At 41.1% G+C, this 24852-nt stretch overlaps 1 protein-coding gene and 1 long non-coding RNA gene across 5 annotated transcripts; both read left to right on the top strand.

Moving 5' to 3' along the window:
* Positions 1 to 7615: 7615 nt before the first annotated feature.
* LOC120742158 lies at positions 7616 to 9928 on the top strand. 3 transcript variants are annotated; one of them, XR_005697795.1, is made up of 5 exons: positions 7616 to 8170; positions 8537 to 8619; positions 8921 to 9121; positions 9233 to 9695; positions 9793 to 9928. It is a non-coding gene; the product is annotated as an uncharacterized LOC120742158 (long non-coding RNA). The 3 variants fall into 3 exon arrangements; XR_005697794.1 differs by lacking the exon at positions 7616 to 8170 and having other exon boundaries at positions 8376 to 8619; XR_005697793.1 differs by lacking the exons at positions 7616 to 8170; positions 8537 to 8619 and having other exon boundaries at positions 8703 to 9121.
* Positions 9929 to 15996: 6068 nt separating this feature from the next.
* On the top strand, positions 15997 to 23782 carry LOC120742160. Of its 2 annotated transcripts, none has more exons than XM_040045288.1 (5): positions 15997 to 16646; positions 20195 to 21217; positions 21457 to 21612; positions 21911 to 22003; positions 22438 to 23782. In XM_040045288.1, the coding sequence occupies exons 1-5, from the start codon at positions 16332 to 16334 to the stop codon at positions 22759 to 22761; spliced, it is 1911 nt and encodes a 636-aa protein (XP_039901222.1). In that variant the 5' UTR covers positions 15997 to 16331; the 3' UTR covers positions 22762 to 23782. The 2 variants fall into 2 exon arrangements, with proteins under 2 accessions (XP_039901222.1, XP_039901223.1); XM_040045289.1 differs by lacking the exon at positions 15997 to 16646 and adding an exon at positions 19397 to 19681.
* Positions 23783 to 24852: the final 1070 nt, after the last annotated feature.

The following is a 24852-nucleotide window of genomic DNA, read 5'->3' as shown; positions in this document are numbered from 1 at the left end:
GCTGGATGTGTGACTTTGCATTTGCTACGGACGTATTTTCACACTTGAATGAGCTCAATGTGAAACTGCAGGGGAAGGAGCAGTTTGTGCATGCACACAAACGTGAAACCCTTCAAATCCAAGCTGGCTTTATTCTCCAGGCAGATTTTGAACAAGTCATTCACTCATTTTCCTACACTAGCCACGCTGAAAGAGGCCGGAGCAAAAGTAAATGGCCTGTATTTATATAGCGCTTTACTAGTCCCTAAGGACCCCAAAGCGCTTTACATATCCAGTCATCCACCCATTCACACACACATTCACACACTGGTGATGGCAGCTACATTGTAGCCACAGCCACCCTGGGGCGCACTGACAGAGGCGAGGCTGCCGGACACTGGCGCCACCGGGCCCTCTGACCACCACCAGTAGGCAACGGGTGAAGTGTCTTGCCCAAGGACACAACGACCGAGACTGTCCAAGCCGGGGCTCGAACCGGCAACTTTCCGATTACAAGGCGAACTCCCAACTCTATCGCCACTAAAGAAATACAGTGAGTCACTGGATGCACTGCACGGAGAATTCTGCCGTCGGTTTTTGGATTTCGATAAAATTGACAAGTCACTTCAATTGGTGGCCTTTCCTCTGTCACAAGACCCCAAAACAGCTCCAGAGGAGCTTCAGCTCGAACTCGTCGACCTTCAGTCCGACCCTGCCTTAAAAGAGAAGTTCAGCTCTCTGAAACTAAATGACTTCTATGCTTCACTCAATGATGCCGCGTTTCCAAATCTAAGGCGAAAAGCGCAGATGATGTTGGCTTTGTTCGGCTCTACCTTCGTGTGTGAACAGACCTTCAGCGTCATGAACATCAACAAAGCCAGCCACAGATCCTTCTCTCACCCCAACCGGTCGCAGCAGATGGCCGCCCCTCCCTGAGCCTGGTTCTGCCAGAGGTTTCTTCCTGTTAAAAGGGAGTTTTTCCTTCCCACTGTCGCCAAAGTGCTTGCTCATAGGGGGTCATATGATTGTTGGGTTTTTCTCTGTATCTATGAAGCGCCTTGAGGCGACTTTTGTTGTGATTTGGCGCTATATAAATAAAATTGAATTGAATTGAATTGAATTGAATTAGATCCAAGTTAACAGACCTACACCTCAGATCCATCCTGAGAATCACCACAACAAAACTAACTCCAGACTTTGATGCGCTGGCTAAAAAAGGAGACCAACAACACAGCTCCCATTAAAATGTGTGTGTCTCCGTGATACGCACGTTGTTAAAATGAACAGTGCGCACAGATCAAATATAACGTTTCACAGACTGACTTGCTGCAACTGTTTGGTCCTTGCACTGGTCGTTGTTGACTTTTGGCACCAGGGAAACAAATTGAATAAAAGGAACAGGACAGGAACAGTGCTTTAAAATAAAATGGTTATTTATTTGATTTTCACTGTTTAAAGACTCATTTCGAAGTCAGAGATTTTATTGTAATGCTTTTCTTCATTTTCATTGGAAATTAAAGCACATGTTTTCTCTATATCCCAAGATGTGTATTTTTCCCCCAATGAGGTGATGTTTTCAAAGCATGCCATCTATCTGCTCCTGTTCCGACCCCTTTGTCAAATGTTAGAACTCAATGTGGCCCACGAATCAAAAGGTTTGCCCACCCCTGGCTTAGACCAAAACCGTTGATCTCAGATATGCTTAAAAACCTTTCAATTGATTAGAAATCCCAGTCTTCAATTAATTCAATACAAAATACTACATAGAGTGCACTATACTGGTCATAGGATGTTCAAGATGGGCTTTACGTCTACCAACAACTGCTCACACTGCCAAACCAATTCACCGGACAATTACATCCACGCTCTTTGGTTCTGTCCACCAGTTCAGAAGTTTTGGCGCGAGATATGTGAGGACTTGTCAAAGTGTCTGAAATGTAACATTCCAGCCTCCCCTTTAGTGTGCTTGCTGGGCAACTTGGATGAGGTCACTGCAGAAATAAACACAGCCCACGTTGTTTTTACGGCCCTATGCATTGCCAAGAAAATGGTCCTCATTAACTGGAAAAATAAAAAAATATTCTTAATTCTAACCAATATGGAGATCATCTAATAGATCACATTAGTCTTGATATAGCCTCTGCCACCACATTAGATCAATCCCTCTGGGCTCCTTTGATCGGCTCCATCACCTAGTGGGGGTGGGGGTGTTGTGGTTTTGTCACGCCTTCGCTAGTATCGCTGGTGTGTGTCGTAGGCGCGGGCTTGGGGCATCTGGGGAATCCCTAGGGACATTTCAACCGGGGAGCACCAACTGGGGCCCGTGGTCATGTTCTGATGGGGGCTCTGGTAACTCTTGGGTGGTGTTTTCCTGGTGGCTACATGCAGCAGGGCTGGGGTGGGTTTGCATTGGTGGACATGGGTCACTGGCCCAGTGACCTAGCTGCCCCTGGGTGGTCTGGGGCGGGCATGGGGTCTTGGGGTTCTGGGAGTGCTCAGTCTCCAGGCTGGGGCTCTGGCTGGGTCCTGGGGGTTCGGGTCCTGGCTGGTGTGTCACCGGGGTTGTGGGTGGGTGCATGCACTTGGGCCCTGCCTTTGATGCGCCAGCGGAAATGGGGTTCTTTTCAACCGGCGGGGAGTTTGTCAGATCCTTGTAGGAGGTCTCTGCTCCACAGGAGTCCACTCTGCAGGTGGGGGAGTGGCACAGGAGAGGTGGAGAATGAACTCAACCTGGGTGTTGATTGTCTTATGTAGTGTGGTAGACAGTGTTGGTCAAGTTACTTGAAAAAAGTAATCAGTAACTAATTACTGATTACTTCCCCCAAAAAGTAATCCCGTTACTTTACTGATTACTTATTTTCAAAACTAATTAATTACTTAGTTACTTAGTTACTTTTTAAAAACACGATTTACAACCTGAAGAGATGATAAAGCGATAGATCTTTCAGCCCAATTCTACTTTTTCTGCATAATCCATCATACAAAATGTAATCAAATGGAAAAGTCTCTTTTTTTAAACTTGTTTTATTAGTTTTAATCTTTTAACTTTATGCATCAAGCAAAAATTAAATTATATGCAACATTCTCTGACTGGAAGAAATTTGTTTAATATTTAAACCTATTTTCTGCACATTCCAGCACATAAAATAAAATGTTTTTTGTGTTTACACTCAGTCTTTCAAATAGATGCAAGTAAAACACAGCAGAAAATAAATAAAGTCAAAGACTCAGCGGTCCTGTTGCTCTATTTTCACCTGTAAAGCAGGAGTGGGGTAGGCGGAGGTTTACCCTGGTGCAGGTGAGCTGCAGCGGTCAGTGGAAGAATCCGCGAGTTTCTCTGTGAGTTTCCCATTACGTCGTTGCGCACTCGGTGCTTGTTTAGGGTTTTTTTTTTCACTGTAAAAAGAAGTTTTCTTCCCACACACAACGGACACTAATGTTTTTGTCACTTTTTATGGAATCAAACTCAAAGTAAGGTCAGTACTTCCACGCTTTAAACGCTGCACGCTCATACTCTCTCCCGCACTAGATATATGATCCATTGTTGATCTGCACACAGCTGTTGTCACGAACGTCGCACTTGCTTACGTCACTGTCATGAGACACTCTCGCAAAAAAATCACGTTTTTCGTAACGCAGTAACGCAGCGTTCCTACGGGAAAGTAACGGTAATCTAATTACCGTTTTTGGAATAGTAATCCCTTACTTTATTCGTTACTTGAAAAAAGTAATCGGATTACACTAAAATGATGAGGTGGGTGTAGTTTGCTCTGCGGTGGGGTTGGGTGGACCACACGGGCCTCTGGATCCCCCACTGACATAACCGCTGCAGCACCGGGCAAACCTCCACTCACCCCACTCCTGCTAAACAGGTGACAATAGATTTAAGAGTGACAGGACTTAGTGCTGCTGGATGTTTGATTTTATTTATTGTGTTTTACTTGCATCTATTTGAAAGAGTAAACACAAGAATTACATTTTTTATGTGCTGGAATGTGCAGAAAATAGGTTTAAATGTTAAACAAATTCTTCCATACAGAGAATGTTGCATATAATTAAATTTTTGCTTGATGCAGTGTGAATTCTCTGATGACTCAGGGACAACAGGGAGTACAGAAAACTGACCCAAGGCTTTGTGGACTGGTGTCAGCAGAACTACCTCCAGATCAACACTAATAAAAACAAGGAGCTGGTGGTAGACTTCTGCAGGCACAAACATCCTCCACTGCAACCACTGAACATCCAAGGTATGGACATTGAGGCTGTGGACAGCTACAGGTACCTTGGTGTTCATCTGAACAATAAACTGGACTGACTCATAATTCAGACGCCCTCTACAGGACAGGGCAGAGCAGACTGTACCTGCTGTGGAGACTCAGGTCGTTTGGAGTGGAGGGCCCACTCCTGAAGACCTTCTATGACTCTGTGGCGGCCTCAGCCATCTTTTACGGTGTGGTCTGCTGGGGCGGCAGCATCTCTGCCGGGGACTGTCATCCCTGTTGGACAACATCTCCCAGCCCACGCAGGACACTCTGACAGCACTGAGCAGCTCCTTCAGTGGCTGCAGCACCCACGTTGTGGGACGCAGAGATTTCACAGGTCTTTCCTCCCCACGGCTGTCAGACTCCACAACAAAGACTCCAACTGATCAAACACACACATCCAAAACACAATGATAACTTTCATCCTGTCTCCCACAACAGTACCAAGTGCAATTTTCCTAATAGAGCAAAGTATTTTATTCTATTTTGTATAGCATGTTATTCTATCTTATTCTAGTCTATTGTTTTTTCTTTTTTTCTTCATTTTTACTGCTCTTGTACTTTCTACCATGACCAGATAAAGGTTTATCTTATCTTATCTTATCTTATCTTATCTTATAAAGTTAAAAGATTAAAACTAATAAAACAAGTTTTAAAAAGAGCCTTTTTTATTTGATTCAATTTCATATGATGGATTAGGCAGAAAAAATAGAATTGGCCTGAAAGGTCTGTTGCTTTATTACGTATTCAGGTTGTGTATCATGTTTTTAAAAAGTAACCAATTAATAAAGTAACCAATTAGTTTTGAAAATAAGTAATCAGTAATGTAACGGGATTACTTTCTTGAAGAAGTAATCTGTAATAAGTAACTAATTACTGTTTTCAAGTATTTTGACCAACACTGCTCACCAGTTAGTTAAACTTCAGGAATGTCTGAAAGACACACAAATGATGATCTCTAATTCCCTGCTTTGTTTGGGACAATACTGAGGTCACTCTACTCTGCCCTAAAAATCTTAGAAACATGGTGTTCATGCTTTTGCTAATAGTAAATCATCTTTACTCTTAATCAAAGATAAAAATCTAAGTATCAGTTTAATTAATATGATGAAGGTGAACTGCAGTTCTAATACCTGACCTTCTGACCAATTATGGTGATTGTGTGTGTGTGTGTGTGTGTGTGTGTGTGTGCTTCTGTGTCATCTGTACCAGAGAATGTGTGCAAACACGGCAGACAGCCCAGATCCTGTGAGGGTTCCTCAGACATACGAGGGGTGGACATCAGAGGCAGTTAGAACTCCTCACCCAGCAGCTCCATCTGCACTGCCTACTGGTAAAACTCACAGCATCAGGAACTGGCAAACAGAGAGTCAATCCAGACTTCATGTATTGGGGTGCTGGTTTCACAGACTAACAGAAGGTAAACTATAAGAAATCTTGGAGTCATTTTTGACCAGTATAATTTCTTTAATGAGCATATTAAACAAGGACTGCTTTCTTGCATGTGTGAAATATAACTGTTAAATTAAAACAAAAAAAAACTCAGAGTGATACTACAAATTGACTTGATTTGCACTGGTTGCATTTCTTAACATTTAAGCTGGACTATTGTAATTCATTATTATCAAGTTGTCCTTTCAGTTAATCCAAAATGATGCAGCAAGAGTCCTGACAGGGACTAGAAAGAGAGCAGATTTCTCCTGTATTGCTTCCCTTCATTGGCTTCCTGTTAAATCCAGAATTCAAAATCCTGCTCCTGCCATGGTCCTGAGTCTGTCGACTCAGTGTTTTGTGTTTCTTTATGCTTTTGTTTATCCTGATTATGTATTCTGTTATGATTTGCCATTTGTTAGGTTTCTGTTCTGTGCCTGCCCTGGTCCCACTTCTGTCTATGGTGTCACACTGTCTGTGTGTGAATCTGTCTGTTCAGTTCAGTGTCTTGTCTGGTTCTCTGTGTCTGAGTTTCCTGTTTTATTCTGAAGGTCCCTGTCTCATGTGAGTGTGTCCAGTTTCCGTTTCCTCTGTCCCGTCAGCTCTGATTTCTCCCAGCTGTGTTGCCCTCCTGTCTCTCATCCCCTGATTACTGCTGTGTGTATTTAAGCCCTGTGTGTTCTCCTGCTTGTTGTTGGTTCTGTGTCTCTCTGCTCTGCACCTTGTTTCGTATGTTCTCAGGGTTGTTATTTAGTTTTCCCGGTTTAGGTTTCTTTAGTCATTTGTCATTCCTCACTGCCTGTTCCATCACCCTATTACTTGCAAATAAACGTCACTTGCATCAGTCAACTGCCTGCATTTTGAGTCCTTTTCCCTCCAACACCACATGGCTTGCCTCGACAGCGTGACAGCTCCTCACATACATCTCATCTTATCTTAATGACCTTGTAGTACCGTGTCATCCTATTAGAGCACTTCGCTCTCGCTCTGCAGGCCTACACTCTAAAAAGTGTATTTCAGCAGTAGTTGAAGTTACATAAAGTTCAGAGTCAGTTTCATTAAGATTTCTGCTTTAGTGGAGCCAGTCTAAATTTGTGGAGTATATCAACTTGTTATTACGTGTTGTTCCCTCAGTACACATGTAACCTGCTATTCTCATTAGAGTCAACCTGCATCAATTAGGTTTCTCGTGATGCAGTGCGTCTGATGTCATGACGTCTCCGCCTTCTCCAGAATTTTCTACCTGCAGTTGAGAACAACAATTTGAGAGGCACTTGGCTGCAGGCAGGACCTCGTGAACAATTTGGTCAATAAGGTAACAAAGATATTACTTTTTCCATAGTCCTTGAAGGTAAGTCAAATGTAGAACACATATTTTAATATATTAGATATAAAAATATTCCAACTGTATTGTTAAGTTTGTTAAGTGTTTAGTAAACTGACCTGACCAAACCGCTATCATTCAGCCCTGCTAACATTAGCGAAATGTCAGACCTGTTGGTAGTTTGTGCTTGGACATGTAGGTTAAGTTAGTAGTTTGCCGGCGGTACTCTCTTGTTTTAATATCGTAACGCTAGCTTAAAGTTGTGTATTCATGCAGTGTGTCGGTGTTGGCTTACTGTTAGTTATTCATTAGCATTAGCACATTATAGCGGCAAGCTGGGCCGCGGTTCTCTTCAGACTACGTTACTTCAGGCGCGCGCATTTATACACGAGTGGTTGTTCGCAGCAGAGTGAAGCTGACCCCCCACCCACTTGAAACGTAAAGGCAAATAGGCGGAGCGGTTAGTGCTATGTTTGTGCAGATTTGTGCAGGTAAAATTAGCGTTTGTGCTGCTACGGTTTTTGAGATATTAAACATTATTTTATAGGTCATTCAAAGGTCACCATCCCCCCAGACTGCTCCAAAACAAACCAAAATGGTCTACTTTTTTAGTGCTACGTTTGTGCTGATTTGTGCAGGTAAAATTAGCGTTTGTGCTGCTACAGTATCTGAGATATAATGATTTTAATTATTATGGCCTACACTGTATAACACCAGTGTCTGTGGCAGTGAGTTTCAGCAGCTGTGGAGTTTTGCACTTTTTCTAGGCTTGCTGCATATTAACTTTTATTAGTTTACACTTTAGTAACACAATTTATTCAGCGGAAAGGTCGATATTTCTTTTGTTACTAGTGCAGAAACGTACACAAGGTAGGCTAAAGTTTTTATTTTTTCGGTGGCAAAACTGAGTTTCATGTGAAGTGATTCACGTATACCTAAATTATTATTATTTTTTACATACCCAGTTGGCCTCTATGATTTTGTTTTGAATTATATATGTTCATTATTATTAATGTAGCTGTCTCAGAAAAAATGAAGTGTTTGTTTTGATAGGTTGTTACCTACGTGTAGAAAACTGAATATTCCACAGCACCTAGGCGAGGGATCTTCAACCTGCGGCTCTAAAGCAACATGTGGCTCTCCGGCCCCTCCACTGTGGCTCTTATAAGACCAAGTAAGTCATTTTTTTATTATAAAGACAACAAGAAAGGGTTCTGTTAACAGTTTTTTTTTTAAATAAAATATCTGCATTGACTATTCACTGAATGTACAAGGCTTTTAAAAGTGATTTAATGTTTCTTATGTTCAAATCTGTTTACTGTAATTTTCAAGTTGGTTGCCCATCTTTCCTAATTTTCAATTATTATGGAAAGGACTCACGTAGCTGGCTTCATTTTAACAAATACTTTTTTCCGTTATAAAGCTTTGATGATTCATTGTCTTATCAAATCTAAAAATAAGCATTTTTATTTACATTTCCATAGCTTACACGATACAACAACTCATTTTCTAGATATTTATAGGCTCTTTCTTTTTTTAGGCTCTAGACAGGTTTTGTAGCAGCAGGGGGAAAAGGGGCCCTTTGAAATGAAAAGGATGCTGACCCCTGACTTAAGCCACCAGGTAAACACAAAACAAATACAGAAAAATTATTGACAGAAAAATGGAACGGGTACTTTCAAGGCTACGGGTGAAGGTGACTGGGTGTGTAAAAGCAAATATGCATCAGACTGACAAAGAAAAGAGTGTTAAAAGATTTTTAATTTAGAACTTTAACTTTATGTGCAAAACTGAACTTACTGATAACACACACTAGCCATTTGAACACATGTAACTGTAATGAACCAAATAAAACAGAAAAATGCAGGCAGCACTCATTATACTGTGTATAACACAGCATGGGGTTGTATTTTTTTCTTTTCAGATGCTCCTGTCACTCCATTTCCCAGGTCATCATAGCACTCCCACACACATGGAGCTCTCCTGCAGTATGCAGTGTAATGCCCCAAACCATCAGTGGTCATCTTTCCATGGAAAGCATTAATGCCCTCAAAGTGAACGACTTTCCTTGGAGAACCAGGTTGGAGGGAAATTCATTCAGTGGAAATTCTGTTTGGTTTGCAAGGTCAGTATCAATCCACACGATATCTCCAATGTTGTAGCTGTGAGTAACTGTCCCTGCACAGAGCTCATTTCCTGTGGTGCTGTCTTCTGTTTTGAATTCTGATGGACACAGAGATGGATTGGACAGTGGCCTGAGACAGGTAGACTCAGGTAGGCCAAGTCCTGCTTCCACAGCCGTGCCAAGATGAGCCATACCAGACTCTTTGAGGACAGAGATGGCAGGAGAAACAAATGGCACTTCCCTTGTCATCCCTTTGCTGAGGTAGCAGTGCTGTGAGGAGCAGTGTTTGGTAAAATAAACACTTGAGATGTTCCTCATTGTCTTAGCAATTACAGCGGAGATATTGCACTGAGCATCGATTTGGATCGCAGCAGACCTCAACGAGACAGCTTCAAACATTACACTAAGCAGCTCTGCTCTCCTTCTGTATGTTTGTTGGGTCACACCATCTGTGGCAATGGCTTTCACCAGCTGCAGGACTGGGTTTTCACTGTCTTTCAGAACAGCATTTTGAAATGTGGAGCTGTCACAGAAGGCACAACATAAGCACTGAAAAAATGCATCAAATGCACAGGTATTGAGCACAGAGATTGTCGATTCCCCTAATCTAATAGGCTGATGGAGGTTTCCATTTTTTAATAATCCCACTTTCACTCTTTTGGCCCCAATAGTTTCATCTGCATGGAGCCATTCGGTACATGAAGAGAGGTAGGAAGTCCTCTTCCTTTTTTTGGGTGGAACAGCTAGGCCCCTCCAGTTCTCAACTGCATCCCCATCAGCCGGAAGAATGTTTGTGGCAGCATCAGATCCCACAAACAGGTGAGCATCCATTTTTATTTTGTCTTCTGCATTGTGAGTCGTCATGGATCCAGAATTGGCATCTGTGACTTTCAGTGATCCCACTGTTGGCTCATCTTTGACCTTTTCTTTTGCAGAACAAATCCGCATATTTCCCTCGATGAATGAAAGATGACGAGCAATGAAGCGATCGACTCGAAGAGGCAAGTTGTCATGTTTGAAAAGGCCATGTTTTATGTTTTTGAACTCAGCTTCAACAGTGGCTGAACTTGCTGTGATGCTGGTGCTTTGGAAGAGAGGGACCATTATTCCTGTCCAGAGTGGCAAGTAACTTGCGAGTCTTATTATATGAGGAATAATCTCAGGGAGGAAGTGAATAGTGAATCTGCCAGCGTGAAGAGGACACTCATCACCATCAACGCCCAGAAAGCAGCGGGTCCAGATAACATCCCTGGTAGTGTGCTGAAAGACTGCGCAGAGGAGCTGAAGAATGTCTTCACAGACATCTTTAACACCTCCCTGAGGCAAGCCACTGTCCCATCATGCTTCAAGACTGCCACCATCATACCTGTGCCAAAGAAACCATCCCCAGCCTGTTTCAATGACTACCGCCCCGTGGCACTGACACCCATTATTATGAAGTGCTTTGAACGACTAGTCATGTCACACATCAAATCCACCCTACCTCCCACCCTGGACCCACACCAGTTCGCATACAGAGCGAAACGATCCACAGAGGATGCAATCTGCTCTGCCCTCCACCCAGCCCTAACTCATCTGGACAAGAAAGACTCATATGTGAGAATGCTGTTCATAGACTTTAGCTCAGCATTCAACACCATAATACCACAACAACTCATCTGTAAACTGGACAGACTGGGCCTCAGCACCTCCCTCTGCAACTGGCTGCTGGATTTCCTCAGCCAGAGGCCTCAAGCGGTGCGTGTGGGCAACAAGGTCTCAAACAGCATCACCCTGAGCACGGGGGCTCCACAAGGCTGTGTGCTCAGTCCTCTGCTCTTCACCCTGTTGACACATGACTGCACACCAACCTACAGCTCCAACCACCTTGTGAAGTTTGCGGACGACACAACGCTGGTAGGGCTCATCACCAAGGGCGATGAGACCCACTACAGGAAAGAGGTTGAGCTCCTGACCACGTGGTGCAGAGACAACAACCTCCTGCTAAATGTCAGTAAGACCAAGGAGATTATTGTCAACTTCCAGAGAGGCCACACCTGTCACCCCCCATTGACCATCGACGGCGCTGCGGTGGAGAGGGTGAGCAGCACCAAGTTCCTGGGGGTGCACATCAGTGAGGACCTCTCTTGGACCACCAACACAGCATCACTGGCCAAGAAAGCACAACAGCGCCTCTACTTCCTGCGCAAACTCAAGCGGGCAAGTGCTCCACCACCCATCCTGACTACATTCTACAGAGGAACTATTGAAAGTATCCTCTCCAGCTGCATCACTGTGTGGGGCGGTAGCTGCACTGACTATAACAGAAAAGCTCTACAACGTATTGTGAGAACAGCTGAGAGGATAGTTGGTGTACCACTCCCCTCCCTGCAAGACATTTACACCACTCGCCTCACCCGCAAAGCCATCACAATTGTCAACGATGCAACCCACCCCGCGCACTGTCTGTTCAGCCTCCTGCCCTCTGGAAAGAGATACAGAAGTCTCCGCTCCCGCACTACCAGGCTCACCAACAGCTTCATCCACCAGGCTGTGAGACTGCTGAACTCTCTTCCCTCCCGGCTCCCAGCCAGCAGAATCACCAGATTGGCAGAAGTATAGTAGACAGATTGGACTCTACCCCCCCACACTCTCCAACAAGGAAACACTCTCTGAACCAAGAACTGAAAACATTCCTGACTTGCATTGCAATTGCACACACCTGCTGCTATATATATATTTTTAGTATTCTTGTAGCACTATTTATATTATTATATTACTATTTATTATCTTATTGTTAGGGCTGTTTTTGTTTTTGTTGTGCATCTGCACCTTATTGTTGTCAATGCCTACGCATTTTTTTTGGGACAGTGTGAAACGTAATTTCAATTCCTTTGTATGGCAAGTACATTTGAAGAAATTGACAAATAAAAGTATTCTATTCTATTCTATATTATCTCTATCCCCGTTTGCTGCAGCAAGTGACCTGCTCTCCTCACATATTTCTGTTACCCAGTGTCGTAGGCCAGTCTGGATCTCATCCACTGAATCCACTCTCTCACTTTCCTCCGTCTGTTCATCTGGAATGATGATGGAGTCTTGAGCAATTTGGGCTTTCAGGTATTTCTTGCACCTTTCTGAAGGAAGAGGGGCTCCAGAACTGTCAACACCTTCTGCCTCACTGAGGGCCACAACAGTGATAGCATGTAGGAGCTGTTTTGCATGGTCCAAACATTGTGACTGAAGAAGTTTTGCTAATGACCTGACAAAGAAATCTTTAACACGATGTGTTTTCTTCTTCAGGCAGTCCCACTGGCATATCATCTTGATGCAGTGCACAACATCAACCCTGATAAAACAAGGGGGGAGTTTGGCAGACTGGGTTCCAAGAAGGACATGAAAGCATTCATTAAGGTAGGACTTCAGATCAGGATGAGGAGTGAAAGCCTTGACCAGAGCTCCCAGAATTGCCAGAGAAAAGTCACTCACAGCTTCCTTTGGCACAGGTGCACCTGCACGAATCCATTCTGTCAACCAGTTTGCGATGGCATTAACATCATGTTTCTCTGACAGCATTTGCACCACTGGGACACTGGGGCAATTGTTTTCTTTCAGAATACCTTGATAAAGGAAGATATGGCCAGATTTGCCATTTGGTCTCAACAGTTTTTTTCACAACTGAACCGGTTGCATCAAAACACACAGTTGGGGGAGATTTTTTTGACAATGTCTTATAAACATGCATCTGTGTTTGACTCCAGTAGTGACAGAAAAACTTGTCCAGTCCAATATCTCGGATGCTACCACTGTGAGGAACACTATATTTTAACAATTGCAGAGATGCAATGGGGTCCTTATCTCCTAATTCCAAGTCTTTTCTCTCTTGTTTGGCTTTTCGCAGTGTGGCCAAATTTGGAAGGTGGCTTGGCTCAGGATCTCCAACATCCATCAGATCTGCTGCCCTCGCTGACCTCCATACAGCTGGTTCCATTCTGCCCTCACACAGCTCTTTAGCGATCTGTTCACGCAGGTTTCCAGACATGAACCGCTTGGAGTGGCCAGTGTGCAGGGAGAGATCTGTATTTCTCATGAAACACTGGAGCACCATTGGACTATTAATTGCTGGCTGTCTGTCACATGACATTTCTAACTGGCCATGACACTCCTTACAGTCGCCTCTGATGTCCAGATAATTATTGTTGACAGTTGGATGGACCTTTGCTCTACGGAACACAAGTGTACATGTATTTTTGATCTTCTTCCATATAAGATCGTTGATGATATGAGTCCAAGTGCCAGGTTTCAAAATTGTGTATTCCCTTTTTTGGGTAGGAGAAAACTTGTCATTGTATTCAACCTTTTCAGGAATAAATTTAACCCAGTCCTCAAAAGGGACTTCTAGTTCAAAAGCTTGACAGTTTTCTTGTCCAGGAGAAATGCAATGTGAATCTAACTCTCCTTCACTATTACTTTCCTGATCACTGATTTCCAAAGCTGACCAGATGTTGTGTCTATTTAGCTTCACAAAAGTGTAAAGGGCCTTTGCTGACATCTTGTCTTCTAGCTGCTGACTCAGCTCTTTCCAGACTGATGCAGCTGGAGTGGCTATTTTGCCATTTTGGACTATGGCCTCTTTTGAATTGCAAAGAACTGCAAAAATGGAAACCTTGTCTACAGATGGCTTTCGAGGCATCTAAAAAAAAAACAACACACTGATTATGATGGAGCAAAATGTGATTTCTGAACTATATATACAGAGAGGAGCAACCCCTCCCCCAAGTTCTCCACCAATCTACACTTTCATATTTTGTGGAATTATTGTTTTTAAGATGGAGCTATTGAATTTGTGAGTTTATTAAATTGAGTCTGAGTATTTAACCCATGTACTGTACAGCACTTTAGTCCAGTGTGCTACATGTTTTAAAGTGCTTTAGAAACTTTTTTCTTGGACATTTTTGAAAATGTTTAACATTGGAAAAAAAATCCTTTTGATCCAGACAGTTAGCTATATCATGTATTAACTCGGTAACTAAAACCTCAGTATTTTAAATGTAAGCTTACCTTGTTCAGAAATCAGATGAACGCTGTTCTAAGAATCCTTCAGACACAGTAATGCCAAAAAAATTTTTTTTTCTGCCAGAAAATGTGTATTTGATGCAAAAGACTGCTAGCTTGTTCGTTTCTGAAAAAAAGTGTTCATGGGAGTGTAAAATGTTCAAATGTAGTTTTCAATAAAGTTTTTTTAATCCACTCTAAAAAAAAATAAATACTCAAGCATTTGCATCGTGGTTTTATGAACAAAAAGTGATTGAAGTGAAGAAATTGAAGTTTAAAAAAAAATACACTCATTACAAATTTAGATGATTAAATACAACAAGAGGGTTTTTTTAACAGAACTTTATTGAACAAGTGAACACACAAAGTGAAAGGTCATTTGAAAAAGACATTTTTCAGCAGTAAACCATAAAAGGACATCTCAAATCATAGCAGCACAAACGCTAATTTTACCTGCACAAATCAGCACAAACGTAGCACTAAAAAAGTAGACCATTTTGGTTTGTTTTGGAGCAGTCTGGGGGGATGGTGACCTTTGAATGACCTATAAAATAAAGTTTAATATCTCGGAAACCGTAGCAGCACAAACGCTAATTTTACCTGCACAAATCTGCACAAACGTAGCACTAAAAAAGTAGACCATTTTGGTTTGTTTTGGAGCAGTCTGGGGGGATGGTGATGTCATCAGCAAAAAATATAACTTTTAATATCTCAGACACTGTAGCAGCACAAACGCTAATTTTACCTGCACAAATCTGCACAAACGTAGCACTAAAAAAGTAGACCATTTTGGTCTGTTTTGGAGCAGTCTGGGGGGATGGTGACCTTTGAACGACCTATAAAATAAAGTTTAATATCTCAAAAACCGTAGCAGCACAAACGCTAATTTTACCTGCACAAATCAGCACAAACGTAGCACTAAAAAAGTAGACCATTTTGGTTTGTTTTGGAGCAGTCTGGGGGGATGGTGACCTTTGAATGACCTATAAAATAACGTTTAATATCTCAAAAACCGTAGCAGCACAAACGCTAATTTTACCTGCACAAATCAGCACAAACGTAGCACTAAAAAAGTAGACCATTTTGGTTTGTTTTGGAGCAGTCTGGGGGGATGGTGACCTTTGAATGACCTATAAAATAAAGTTTAATATCTCGGAAACCGTAGCAGCACAAACGCTAATTTTACCTGCACAAATCAGCACAAACGTAGCACTAAAAAAGTAGACCATTTTGGTTTGTTTTGGAGCAGTCTGGGGGGATGGTGATGTCATCAGCAAAAAATATAACTTTTAATATCTCAGACACTGTAGCAGCACAAACGCTAATTTTACCTGCACAAATCAGCACAAACGTAGCACTAAAAAAGTAGACCATTTTGGTTTGTTTTGGAGCAGTCTGGGGGGATGGTGACCTTTGAATGACCTATAAAATAACGTTTAATATCTCAAAAACCGTAGCAGCACAAACGCTAATTTTACCTGCACAAATCAGCACAAACGTAGCACTAAAAAAGTAGACCATTTTGGTTTGTTTTGGAGCAGTCTGGGGGGATGGTGACCTTTGAATGACCTATAAAATAAAGTTTAATATCTCGGAAACCGTAGCAGCACAAACGCTAATTTTACCTGCACAAATCAGCACAAACGTAGCACTAAAAAAGTAGACCATTTTGGTTTGTTTTGGAGCAGTCTGGGGGGATGGTGACCTTTGAATGACCTATAAAATAATGTTTAATATCTCAAAAACCGTAGCAGCACAAACGCAAATTTTACCTGCACAAATCTGCACAAACGTAGCACTAACCGCTCCGCCTATTTGCCTTCACTCTGCTGTTGTTCGCAGTATGCCTGTCGGCACGAATAGTTCATGCGGTCACGGCCACGGGTGATGTAGGAGGTAAAGTTTAGCTGTGGTGGCTCCAGGAAGCATGCATTTACTGCCGCTTGCATTGCTTTCAATGTACATGACGTTAAGAAGGCGAGGAGAAAGGGTGCGTGCAGCGCTCGTACACGCACGGATCAGCCGTGTGAGAGGGAGATGGTGTGCGGCAGAAAATCAAAATTAGAAATCATAGAAGAAAGTATTACGCTATTGAACACAGAAAATACAGCCATCAGATTTCTTGTAGACCTAGCACACTTCTGGTCTGTGTCTGAATACATATATAAGTACATAGATGCAGATGAACACTGTAAACATAATGAAAGATCGACAGACTAACTCGAACATATCTTTAATCTTTAGGACTTTCCTTCCTGTCAACCTCTCCAGAGGGGTGTCTGCTGATGGCAGAAAGATTACCTCTGGTTGGAACCCTGGACAGTGCCACAACCTTTGGCTTGGTGTCCAATGTGATGCCCCATCGCCACCTTCTGACCTAACTTCTTCTCAGCTCTGTGACTACTTCAAGAGGGGCATTCCTGTGTGGAGGCGTGCCAGGGAGCTCGTTTTACCTGTGAACTTGCGTACTTTCACTTCATCAACAACAAAGGTATGCAAGTTCAAAATAGTAATGTCTCATTTAAACTTAATTCAGTTTTACACTGAACAGGAATCGGCTTTATATATAAAACAATTGCAAAAAAAAAAAAATGTACCTATGGGCATTTGGGTTTTGTTTTTAAACTTTTGTTTTGAACTTATCCCTTTAAAATCTAATTAGAGAGGGCTGGCTACATTTGATGAATACATTTTGTGTTTAAATGATTCGCTTTGTGTTGGGCAATGTGGCAAAAAGCTGAGATGAGATCTAGTCTCATATCACCATTGTAATATTGCCCAACTCTCCCTCTGTGTTTTCTCAAATTATTTATATACACCCAGTAAAGCGTGTCTCTTTGTTTCTCCAGTGCTATGCTTCATGTGGAGATGCAAGGACTGTGGGACAACATTAACAAAAAGATCTGAATTGCTCAAACACTACAAACTGATTCATAGGCATTACGGACGAGGCCACTCATATCCATGCACTTATTTAAATTGTGCATGTAGGTTCAAGACTTGGAACGCCCTACTGAGCCATCTATCAAGAAATCACCCTGCCCAACAAGCAGTCTCCAAAGCTGCGTCCACATTCACTTGCCATATTTGTGGCCATAATCAACTCTCACAGAAAGAGAATATTTTCAACATATCTATCAGCATCTTAAAAATAAGGAGACTGTAATATGTGTGTTCCAAAACTGTGAATATAAAACCAATGTCTATGAGAACTTCAAAAGTCATAAATACAGAAAACACTCTGGTACAGTGAACACATTTAAGCCTGGAATAAGTTCTGTTGATGAATCTTGTGCCAGTGTTGCCAGTGATATTTCAGATGTGGAAATTATAGAGAATGATGTAAATTTAAATTCTGCTTTTGACAATGGGTATTCTGAAAACTTAGAGAAGGATATTGAGCTTAAAATTGCTTCAGTGCTCCTTAAGTTGGAACACATCTTTCTTGTGTCTAATGCAGCTGTAGATGAGCTTTTGCAGGAGTTAAACTATTTGATTGGTTCTGTTTCTGTGGCGATTACCCAAAAGACTATTAGCCAAGTATTACAAGACAACGGATGCCAATTTGACCAGTCAGTTGTTGAAAAGCTAGCCAGTGTACTCTGTGAGACAAACCCTGTAAAAAAAGCAATTGGAGATAAAGGTCCACTTTCCAGTCCTTGGAGACGAAAAGCATACTATAAGAGCCACTTTAAAGTAGTGGAACCAGTGGAATATATACTTGACCGAAAAAATAACAAGTCATTCCAATATATTTCAATTTTAAAGTCTTTGCAGCATATTCTTGACTGCCAGACAATCTTGGATCAGGCTGTTAATTTGAATACTGTAGATAATCAGCCTCAAAAAACTTCTGTGCACTACAAAACTATCTTCGATGGTGACTTCTTCCATGAAAATGGACTGTTGTCCAAGCAGGAAAGCATTTCATTGATATTATACATTGATGAATTCGAAATATGTAATCCCCTTGGTACATCACGGAGGAAGCATAAAATTTGTGGATTGTACTGGGTTTTGGGTAATTTGCCACCAGGCTGTAATTCTGCTTTAACCTCAATCTATTTGGCTGCTTTAATCAAAAGTAATGATCTGAAGTGCTATGGGTATGAGAAAGTGTTAAAACCTGTAATTAATGATCTTGTAATTTTGGAACAGAGTGGGATATTTCTGTCAAAGTTGGGCAGAACAGTAAAAGGCACTGTTCAGTGTGTTGTTGCCGACAACCTTGGTGCACACAGTATTGCTGGATTCTTTGAAAATTTCTCAGGGACATACGTATGTAGATTTTGCACTGCAGAAACATCAGAGTTCCAGACTATTGAAGTCAGAAGTGAAGTCTTTACTTTAAGAACAAAAGACATTCATGCAGATCATTTACGAATTATTGAGGAAAACAAATGGCCCAGTTATTATGGTGTGAAATCAAAGTGTATTTTGTCAAAGCACCTCTCACATTTTGATGTTACCACTGGGTTTCCACCTGATGTTGTACATGATCTTTTTGAGGGAATTGTTCCTTTTGAACTTGCGCTTTGCCTCAATTTGTTAATCAAAAAAAAGTATTTCACATTATGTACATTGAATGAAGCAATATCATCTTTCAACTTTTAAGTGGGCTGACAAATCGACCTCATCCTGTGGCTCTCAGTTTTGCATCCAAAAAAAGTGTAGGAGGGAATGCACACGAGAACTGGAGTCTTACCAGATTTTTGCCTTTGTTCGTTGGGCAGAGTGTACCCTGTGAGGAGCCTGCTTGGCACATCTTAACAGACTTGAAGGACATTGTTGTTGTCAGTCCTGTTCATACTGAGGACTCCATTGCATATCTTGGTTTTAAGATCTCCGAGCACAGAATCAAGTTTCAAGAGGTTTTCCCAGATGTTAATCTTAAACCAAAGCACCACTACTTGGAACATTATCCATACTTGATCCGTAAGTTTGGGCCACTGGTTGCACTATGGACTATGCGATTCGAAGCAAAGCATAGTTTTTTTTAAAAGAGTTGCAAGGAACATCAGATGCTTCAAAAATGTACTTCTTTCCCTTTCACAGAGACATCAGTATCAGATTGCATATCATTTGCATGCAATTAGCTTTGCCAAACCCCCACTGGAAGTAACAGATGTTTCCACTGTTCACATTGATGTTCTTAACAAGGACATCTCAAATGCACTGAGACAGAAGTCTCCAGATATGGACAATGTGTGCTTGGCTAAAAGTGTAGCATATAACGGACTAATCTACAAGTGTGGGATGATCTTGATCCACGGCTCACTGGGAGGACTGCCAGAGTTTGGTGAAATCATCCAAATGGTGATACTGCAGGACAAACTAATCTTCATTCTGAAAAAGCTTAGCGGATGGTATATGGAACACTACAGAGCTTATGATCTCAAAACATCACCAAGCAAAGAAGTGGAACTTGTTGAGCCACAAGAACTGCATGATACCTACCCACTGGCAGACGACAAAATTAGAGGGATGCGTCTTGTCACCTTGAAAAGATATGTCCATGTTTAAAGGGTGAGGCCTCAAAATATGATAAAGTATTTTCTTAAGTGAGAAAACAAAACCCAGACCCATACAATACTAATGTGTTCTCAGAACATATTTATTTTATACTGCAAGCCAAAGTGGTGTGATGATGTCATTGGCAATTCATCAGTTATGTCATTTTTTTAATGCAGGTTGCTGGATTCCAGTCAGTGAATGCTAATCCTATGCTCTTCCCCCCTTCTGCTTCTCTTCTCTTTTTCTTCTTTCCTCTCCTTGTTGTCTCTTATATTCTCCTCACCTCCTCTCCTTCTCTCTTCTCTTCAATGTCTCCCATATTCTCGCCATCTCTCTTCTCCTCCCCTCTCCTCTTCGGTTTGCCTTCTCTCCTCGCTGCCTCAGCTGATCTCCACCTCTCCTCTTCATTTTCTCCTCCCCTTTCCTCCTTTCTTTTCCTCTAGTTTGACATTAAATTCTCCTAATTGGAAATGTCAGTGGTTTACATGTTGATCCTCACTAACTGTGCTTGTGCTTTGTTCTCAGACCACCATGGCTGGTTCAACACCTGCAAGACTGAAGGTGATTTTAGGAGAGAACAACATTGAAAAGCTGACTCTTCCAAATGGCATCCCAGAGTCACTTGAAGACCTTCTCAGCACGATAAAGACTACCTTTGGGTTAAAAGGTAACTTCAGACTGCAATACATGGACCAAGACTTTGGCAACGACTTCTTCAATCTGAATTCTACCACCGAACTTCGGAATTTGGGGACAATCAAAGTGATCCACCAGCAAACAAATCCACCTTTGATCAGTGCCGATCAGTCCACTTCATCTCTGTCTCTTTCATTTGAGTCTGATGACGGTATTTCGGTGGCATCAAATGACACAATTATCCTCTCATCCCCTGAATCTATGTCATCTCGAACACAACAGTGGCCAGAAGACTTTGAAATTCCCCAATTTTCATATGACACAGAGCTACAGCTAGAGAGGGGGAATACTGAGTACCGTGTGAGCCAAAAAATGTTGACTTTAAGCGCCCGAATGCTGTATGATATCCTGAAAAGAGTTGCAGAAGAAATTTACCGTTACAAGGCCTATCCAGAGGATGCACATTTCTGCGCAGCTGCAGAGGCCCTTATCAAAAAGCACCCATGTTTGAAAGAACCTGGATCATTCAATGGCTGCTACGGTTGGAAACAACGACTGAAGTACAAAATGGCAAACTACAGGACCCAGCTCAAATTACAGGGGTGTCCAGAGCTGTGTGTAAACTCACTGAAATCTAAAGCTACTACAGATGCTTTCCCTGCTAAAAAAGTGAAGAAGCCAAAATGTTCTGAAGCTAACTTTTATCCATCCTTTCCTACTGGTGAGACTCTGGACAGCATGGAAAAAGTGAGACTAGAACTTCTGACAGAGATCGGGATAAGGGACAATGAAAGGGTCATCGCAGACAAAATGGCTAACACGTTTGCCTACAGACGACATGAGGTGGTAAACCAAGAACCAAGCATTCAGGAACTGAAGGACAGATGGCCTGCACTCTTCACACAGAAAGAGGTAAGAATGGAACTGAAGTGATCGTATGTATGCTTCGGGATTTATTGCAGTTAACTTTCATGAATCGGTCATAACTTGATGTGGTTGCGATTTTATAACACTGAACTTAATGAAAGAATTTACATTTTGAATTCCCATATATGTTATACTTTTTGGGATATAGACATTTTGGCATACAATCAGTTTCAGCATTTTGTTCCATAATACAATATCTACTGTCATTTGTGTTTTGTTTTTAGATAAATACAGAGTTCCAGAGGCTCATGGCTGTTCCTCTTGAGTGGAAGTTCATGGCCCAGTTAGACATGCACTCAAGTCAGCTGATCAAAGTCATACGTGCCAAAGGAGGAGCAACACGCCAAAAGATTGCGAACATCATGGACACATTGGACCAGGTAAATCTGTACCATCAAACAAGATACTTCGTAACTAAGAGGGCTGTCAAAATATATCTGAATCCTTCATAAAGACAATATGGGCAGGCCAATGCTAATCATGGCTTTCATATGCATGAATGTTTTTAGTGACTCAAAAAATACACCACTGAACTCATCCCCTTTTCTTTCTGTAATGAATCTCTGGGCTTGTGAATTACTGTTTTTAAATAAAGTACATGTAAGTTAAGCAATAAGAGTAAGGATGTCTGTCTTATGAAATTTAGAGTTTAAAATTAATCAACATTTGTTGTTCTAGACTGTGGACATTAATCATCGGAGGGAATGTGTGCTGAAAGCCCTCACCATCTTCCTGGGAGAAGATGCAGATGGCCTGATCAAGGAATACCTTGTAAGTTTCAACAGTTTGTCAGCACATCTTGTCAAAGGGACACAAAAAAAAGTTAACTGTTAGAACAAACATAACACGTGAACCATAGTTGGATTGCTGACATGTATTTATTATCATGACCATATTGGACATTATGTAATTCCCAGCAACAACACATTACATATTGGATTGACTTTGTTTTAAGTAAGACGGGCTTACTTGATTATTTAAGTTCAAAGGAATAGTTTGACATGTTGGGAAATCTTATCTTTCTTGCTTACAATTTGATTAGAGTCGGATTGATACACCTCTCTCTGCTGTTTCTGGTGTGTGATGACACCCAGCCAAGAAATAGCCCAGCACATAACACATATTGGTACATCACCCAAACACTTAATCACAGTAAGAAGTGAGGCTAATGATGATTTGTGTTTGTGTCTTGTACCCCTCTGTAGGACTGTGGAGCAGATGATGTTCAGAGGGACCTGGAGGAGGTCACCATGGCAGTGTATGTGATTCGGAAGGAGGGGGAGGGACTGCAGGAGCCACCTGAAGACATTGGCATTGTCATTGAGGGTGTGGAAGTGTTGCATGAACTAACTTCGGTTGCCTCAGCTTGTGCCCTGCTTCTAGGTTTGATCTATGCACTCAACCTAGCTTATCCAAAACCCTTTCGCTTCACTTTTGAAGTGCTCCAAAAAATCTTCATGCAGCTTGATCAGCACAAGATGTCCCCCAAAGTCCAAAATCTGTATATCAAACTTCAAAGCTCCCAGTAATGACACAGAACAATGACCAACAAATGGCCTTGTGCCATAATGCGAAGGAACAACTGTGTTTGGACATATAGCATGTAAAATATGTAGTCTCTTTTGGATGTTGGGCCTTTTTTATGCTCCAAGAGACCTCAAACCCCAATTTAATGTGCTTTTATACATACTTTGTATGGTATTTTTATTTATTTTTTAAAATTTTTTTTCAGACATATTTGCTTTCGTTTCAAGGGAAAGGTTGCATTTCAGGTTTGATGTGCTCAGTTATACAACAAACTGTTGTGACATTTTAAAACTCTAAAGGAGTGTTTATATTTTTTCATCCCCATTGGTCAGCTACACTGTTCAGATATTTATTCATTGGCTATAGCTGAAGAGAAGTTTCTGTATACTCTTGGGGCACTTTTTCATAGTTGACACTATATGTGTTGAGATTGATATTTGTGTAATACTGTGTTGCACTTTACACTTTGATGACAACTTTGTGGTCCTACTAAGCGTTACTTGCATTTTGTGCATATGTGTTTTAAAAAGGACAAATGTGTAATGTGTTTGACCAAAAGCTGTGTTGGTTGCCATAAAGGTAATACTTTATTACATTTATACAATAAAGCATTTAAAAAAAAAAAAAACATTGGATTTTGAATTTTTGAAAAATATTTTCAGCCAACTTAAAATTTTGATTTAAGCTTTATTAAACAAACTAAAATTTCATTTTAGAGTCACTACAAAAAGTAATTTACACTAAACCACATTATTAGGTTAGCAAAGAGCAATATTTTACTTTTGGGTTATGCAAATTATTGGGTTGGAAAAACTGAAAACTTTAAGTTGAAATGTCTTAATTTTAAGTTGGATTAATGCAAAATGTTTATTTGACAACAATTAATTTATTAAGTACATGTAACTTAAATCAGTTGTGTTAATCTAATGTATTAACTTCATTTCAAAGAACTTAATTAAATTTGGTGTTACCAATTGAAATAATTCAATTAAGTTGGTTCAACTATTTTCTTTTTTCAGTGTACTTGTTGTTCCTAGAGTATTTAAAAGTAGAATGGGAGGCAGAGCCTTCAGTTTTCAGGCCCCTCTTCTGTGGAACCAGCTTCGAGTTTGGATTCAGGAGACAGACACTGTATTGTAGGTCTACCTTACAATATAAAGCGCTTTGAGGCGACTGTTGTTGTGATTTGGCGCTATATAAATAAAACTGAACTGAAAAAAACTGAATCGAAGTATACAGAACACATGTAGACAGGTTGGTCAAAGGTTGGTCCCATGCACTCTCACACACTCTCAAGAGGATAAGGACCTGGTCCAGTGTTCCACAACCAGGACAAAAAAGATCTTGCTCTGACTGGACCTAACATTGGAGACTTAGGTCCAAAATTCAGTGTTCTGCTGACCCGTCCATCCACCTTAAACTTCTTGCAATACGTTCCTCATATTTAAAGACCAGAGATATAGCTTAACAGTCTGTGTGTCACACCCATGTCGCTCTCAGCCTCTTTTCCAAAGCGAAGGCTTCACAGATGGTCAGTAACATAGGACAGGAAACCTCTTTTACACGGTTTGGTTCTGAAACTTGATTTTGGTGTGTTTCAGTATATGATTCATGTGGACAACCAAAACATTTAGTGACGTTTTTGTTTTATACTTAAACCTAGTGACTGTGACGATTCAGTTTTTCGTATTTGCTTCATCACCTCACTTAAGTCGAGTGTGGCTAACATACACGAACATTTGAAAAAATCATTTTCTGTCTGTACGTAGATAGTTGTAGCTAGGTGTTATCATTATCTGTGTTCACATGTTGGTCCAGTTATTTTGGGCCAATAAACACCTGTGAAAAATTCATTAGTAGCACCAGTATTATTTACGGCTTGAGTTAAACATCTGACAGAAGTTTACATCTCTTGATTTCAGCTATATCAAGCTTCATGCCACAACTAGGTCTGCGCCAGTGGAAATGCTTTTTGACCAACTTAAGTTCAATAATTTAATTTAATTGTTTGACAGCACTAATATTATTATATATTATTATATATGTATACTTACCTATTAGTATATAGGTTTTTAAAAAGTTATATTTCACAG

This window comes from Simochromis diagramma, unplaced genomic scaffold, assembly GCF_900408965.1.
Source record: "Simochromis diagramma unplaced genomic scaffold, fSimDia1.1 OVJJ01000761.1, whole genome shotgun sequence".
Classification (NCBI taxonomy): Eukaryota; Metazoa; Chordata; class Actinopteri; order Cichliformes; family Cichlidae; genus Simochromis; species Simochromis diagramma.
This window is presented reverse-complemented; position numbering and strand designations above follow the sequence as displayed.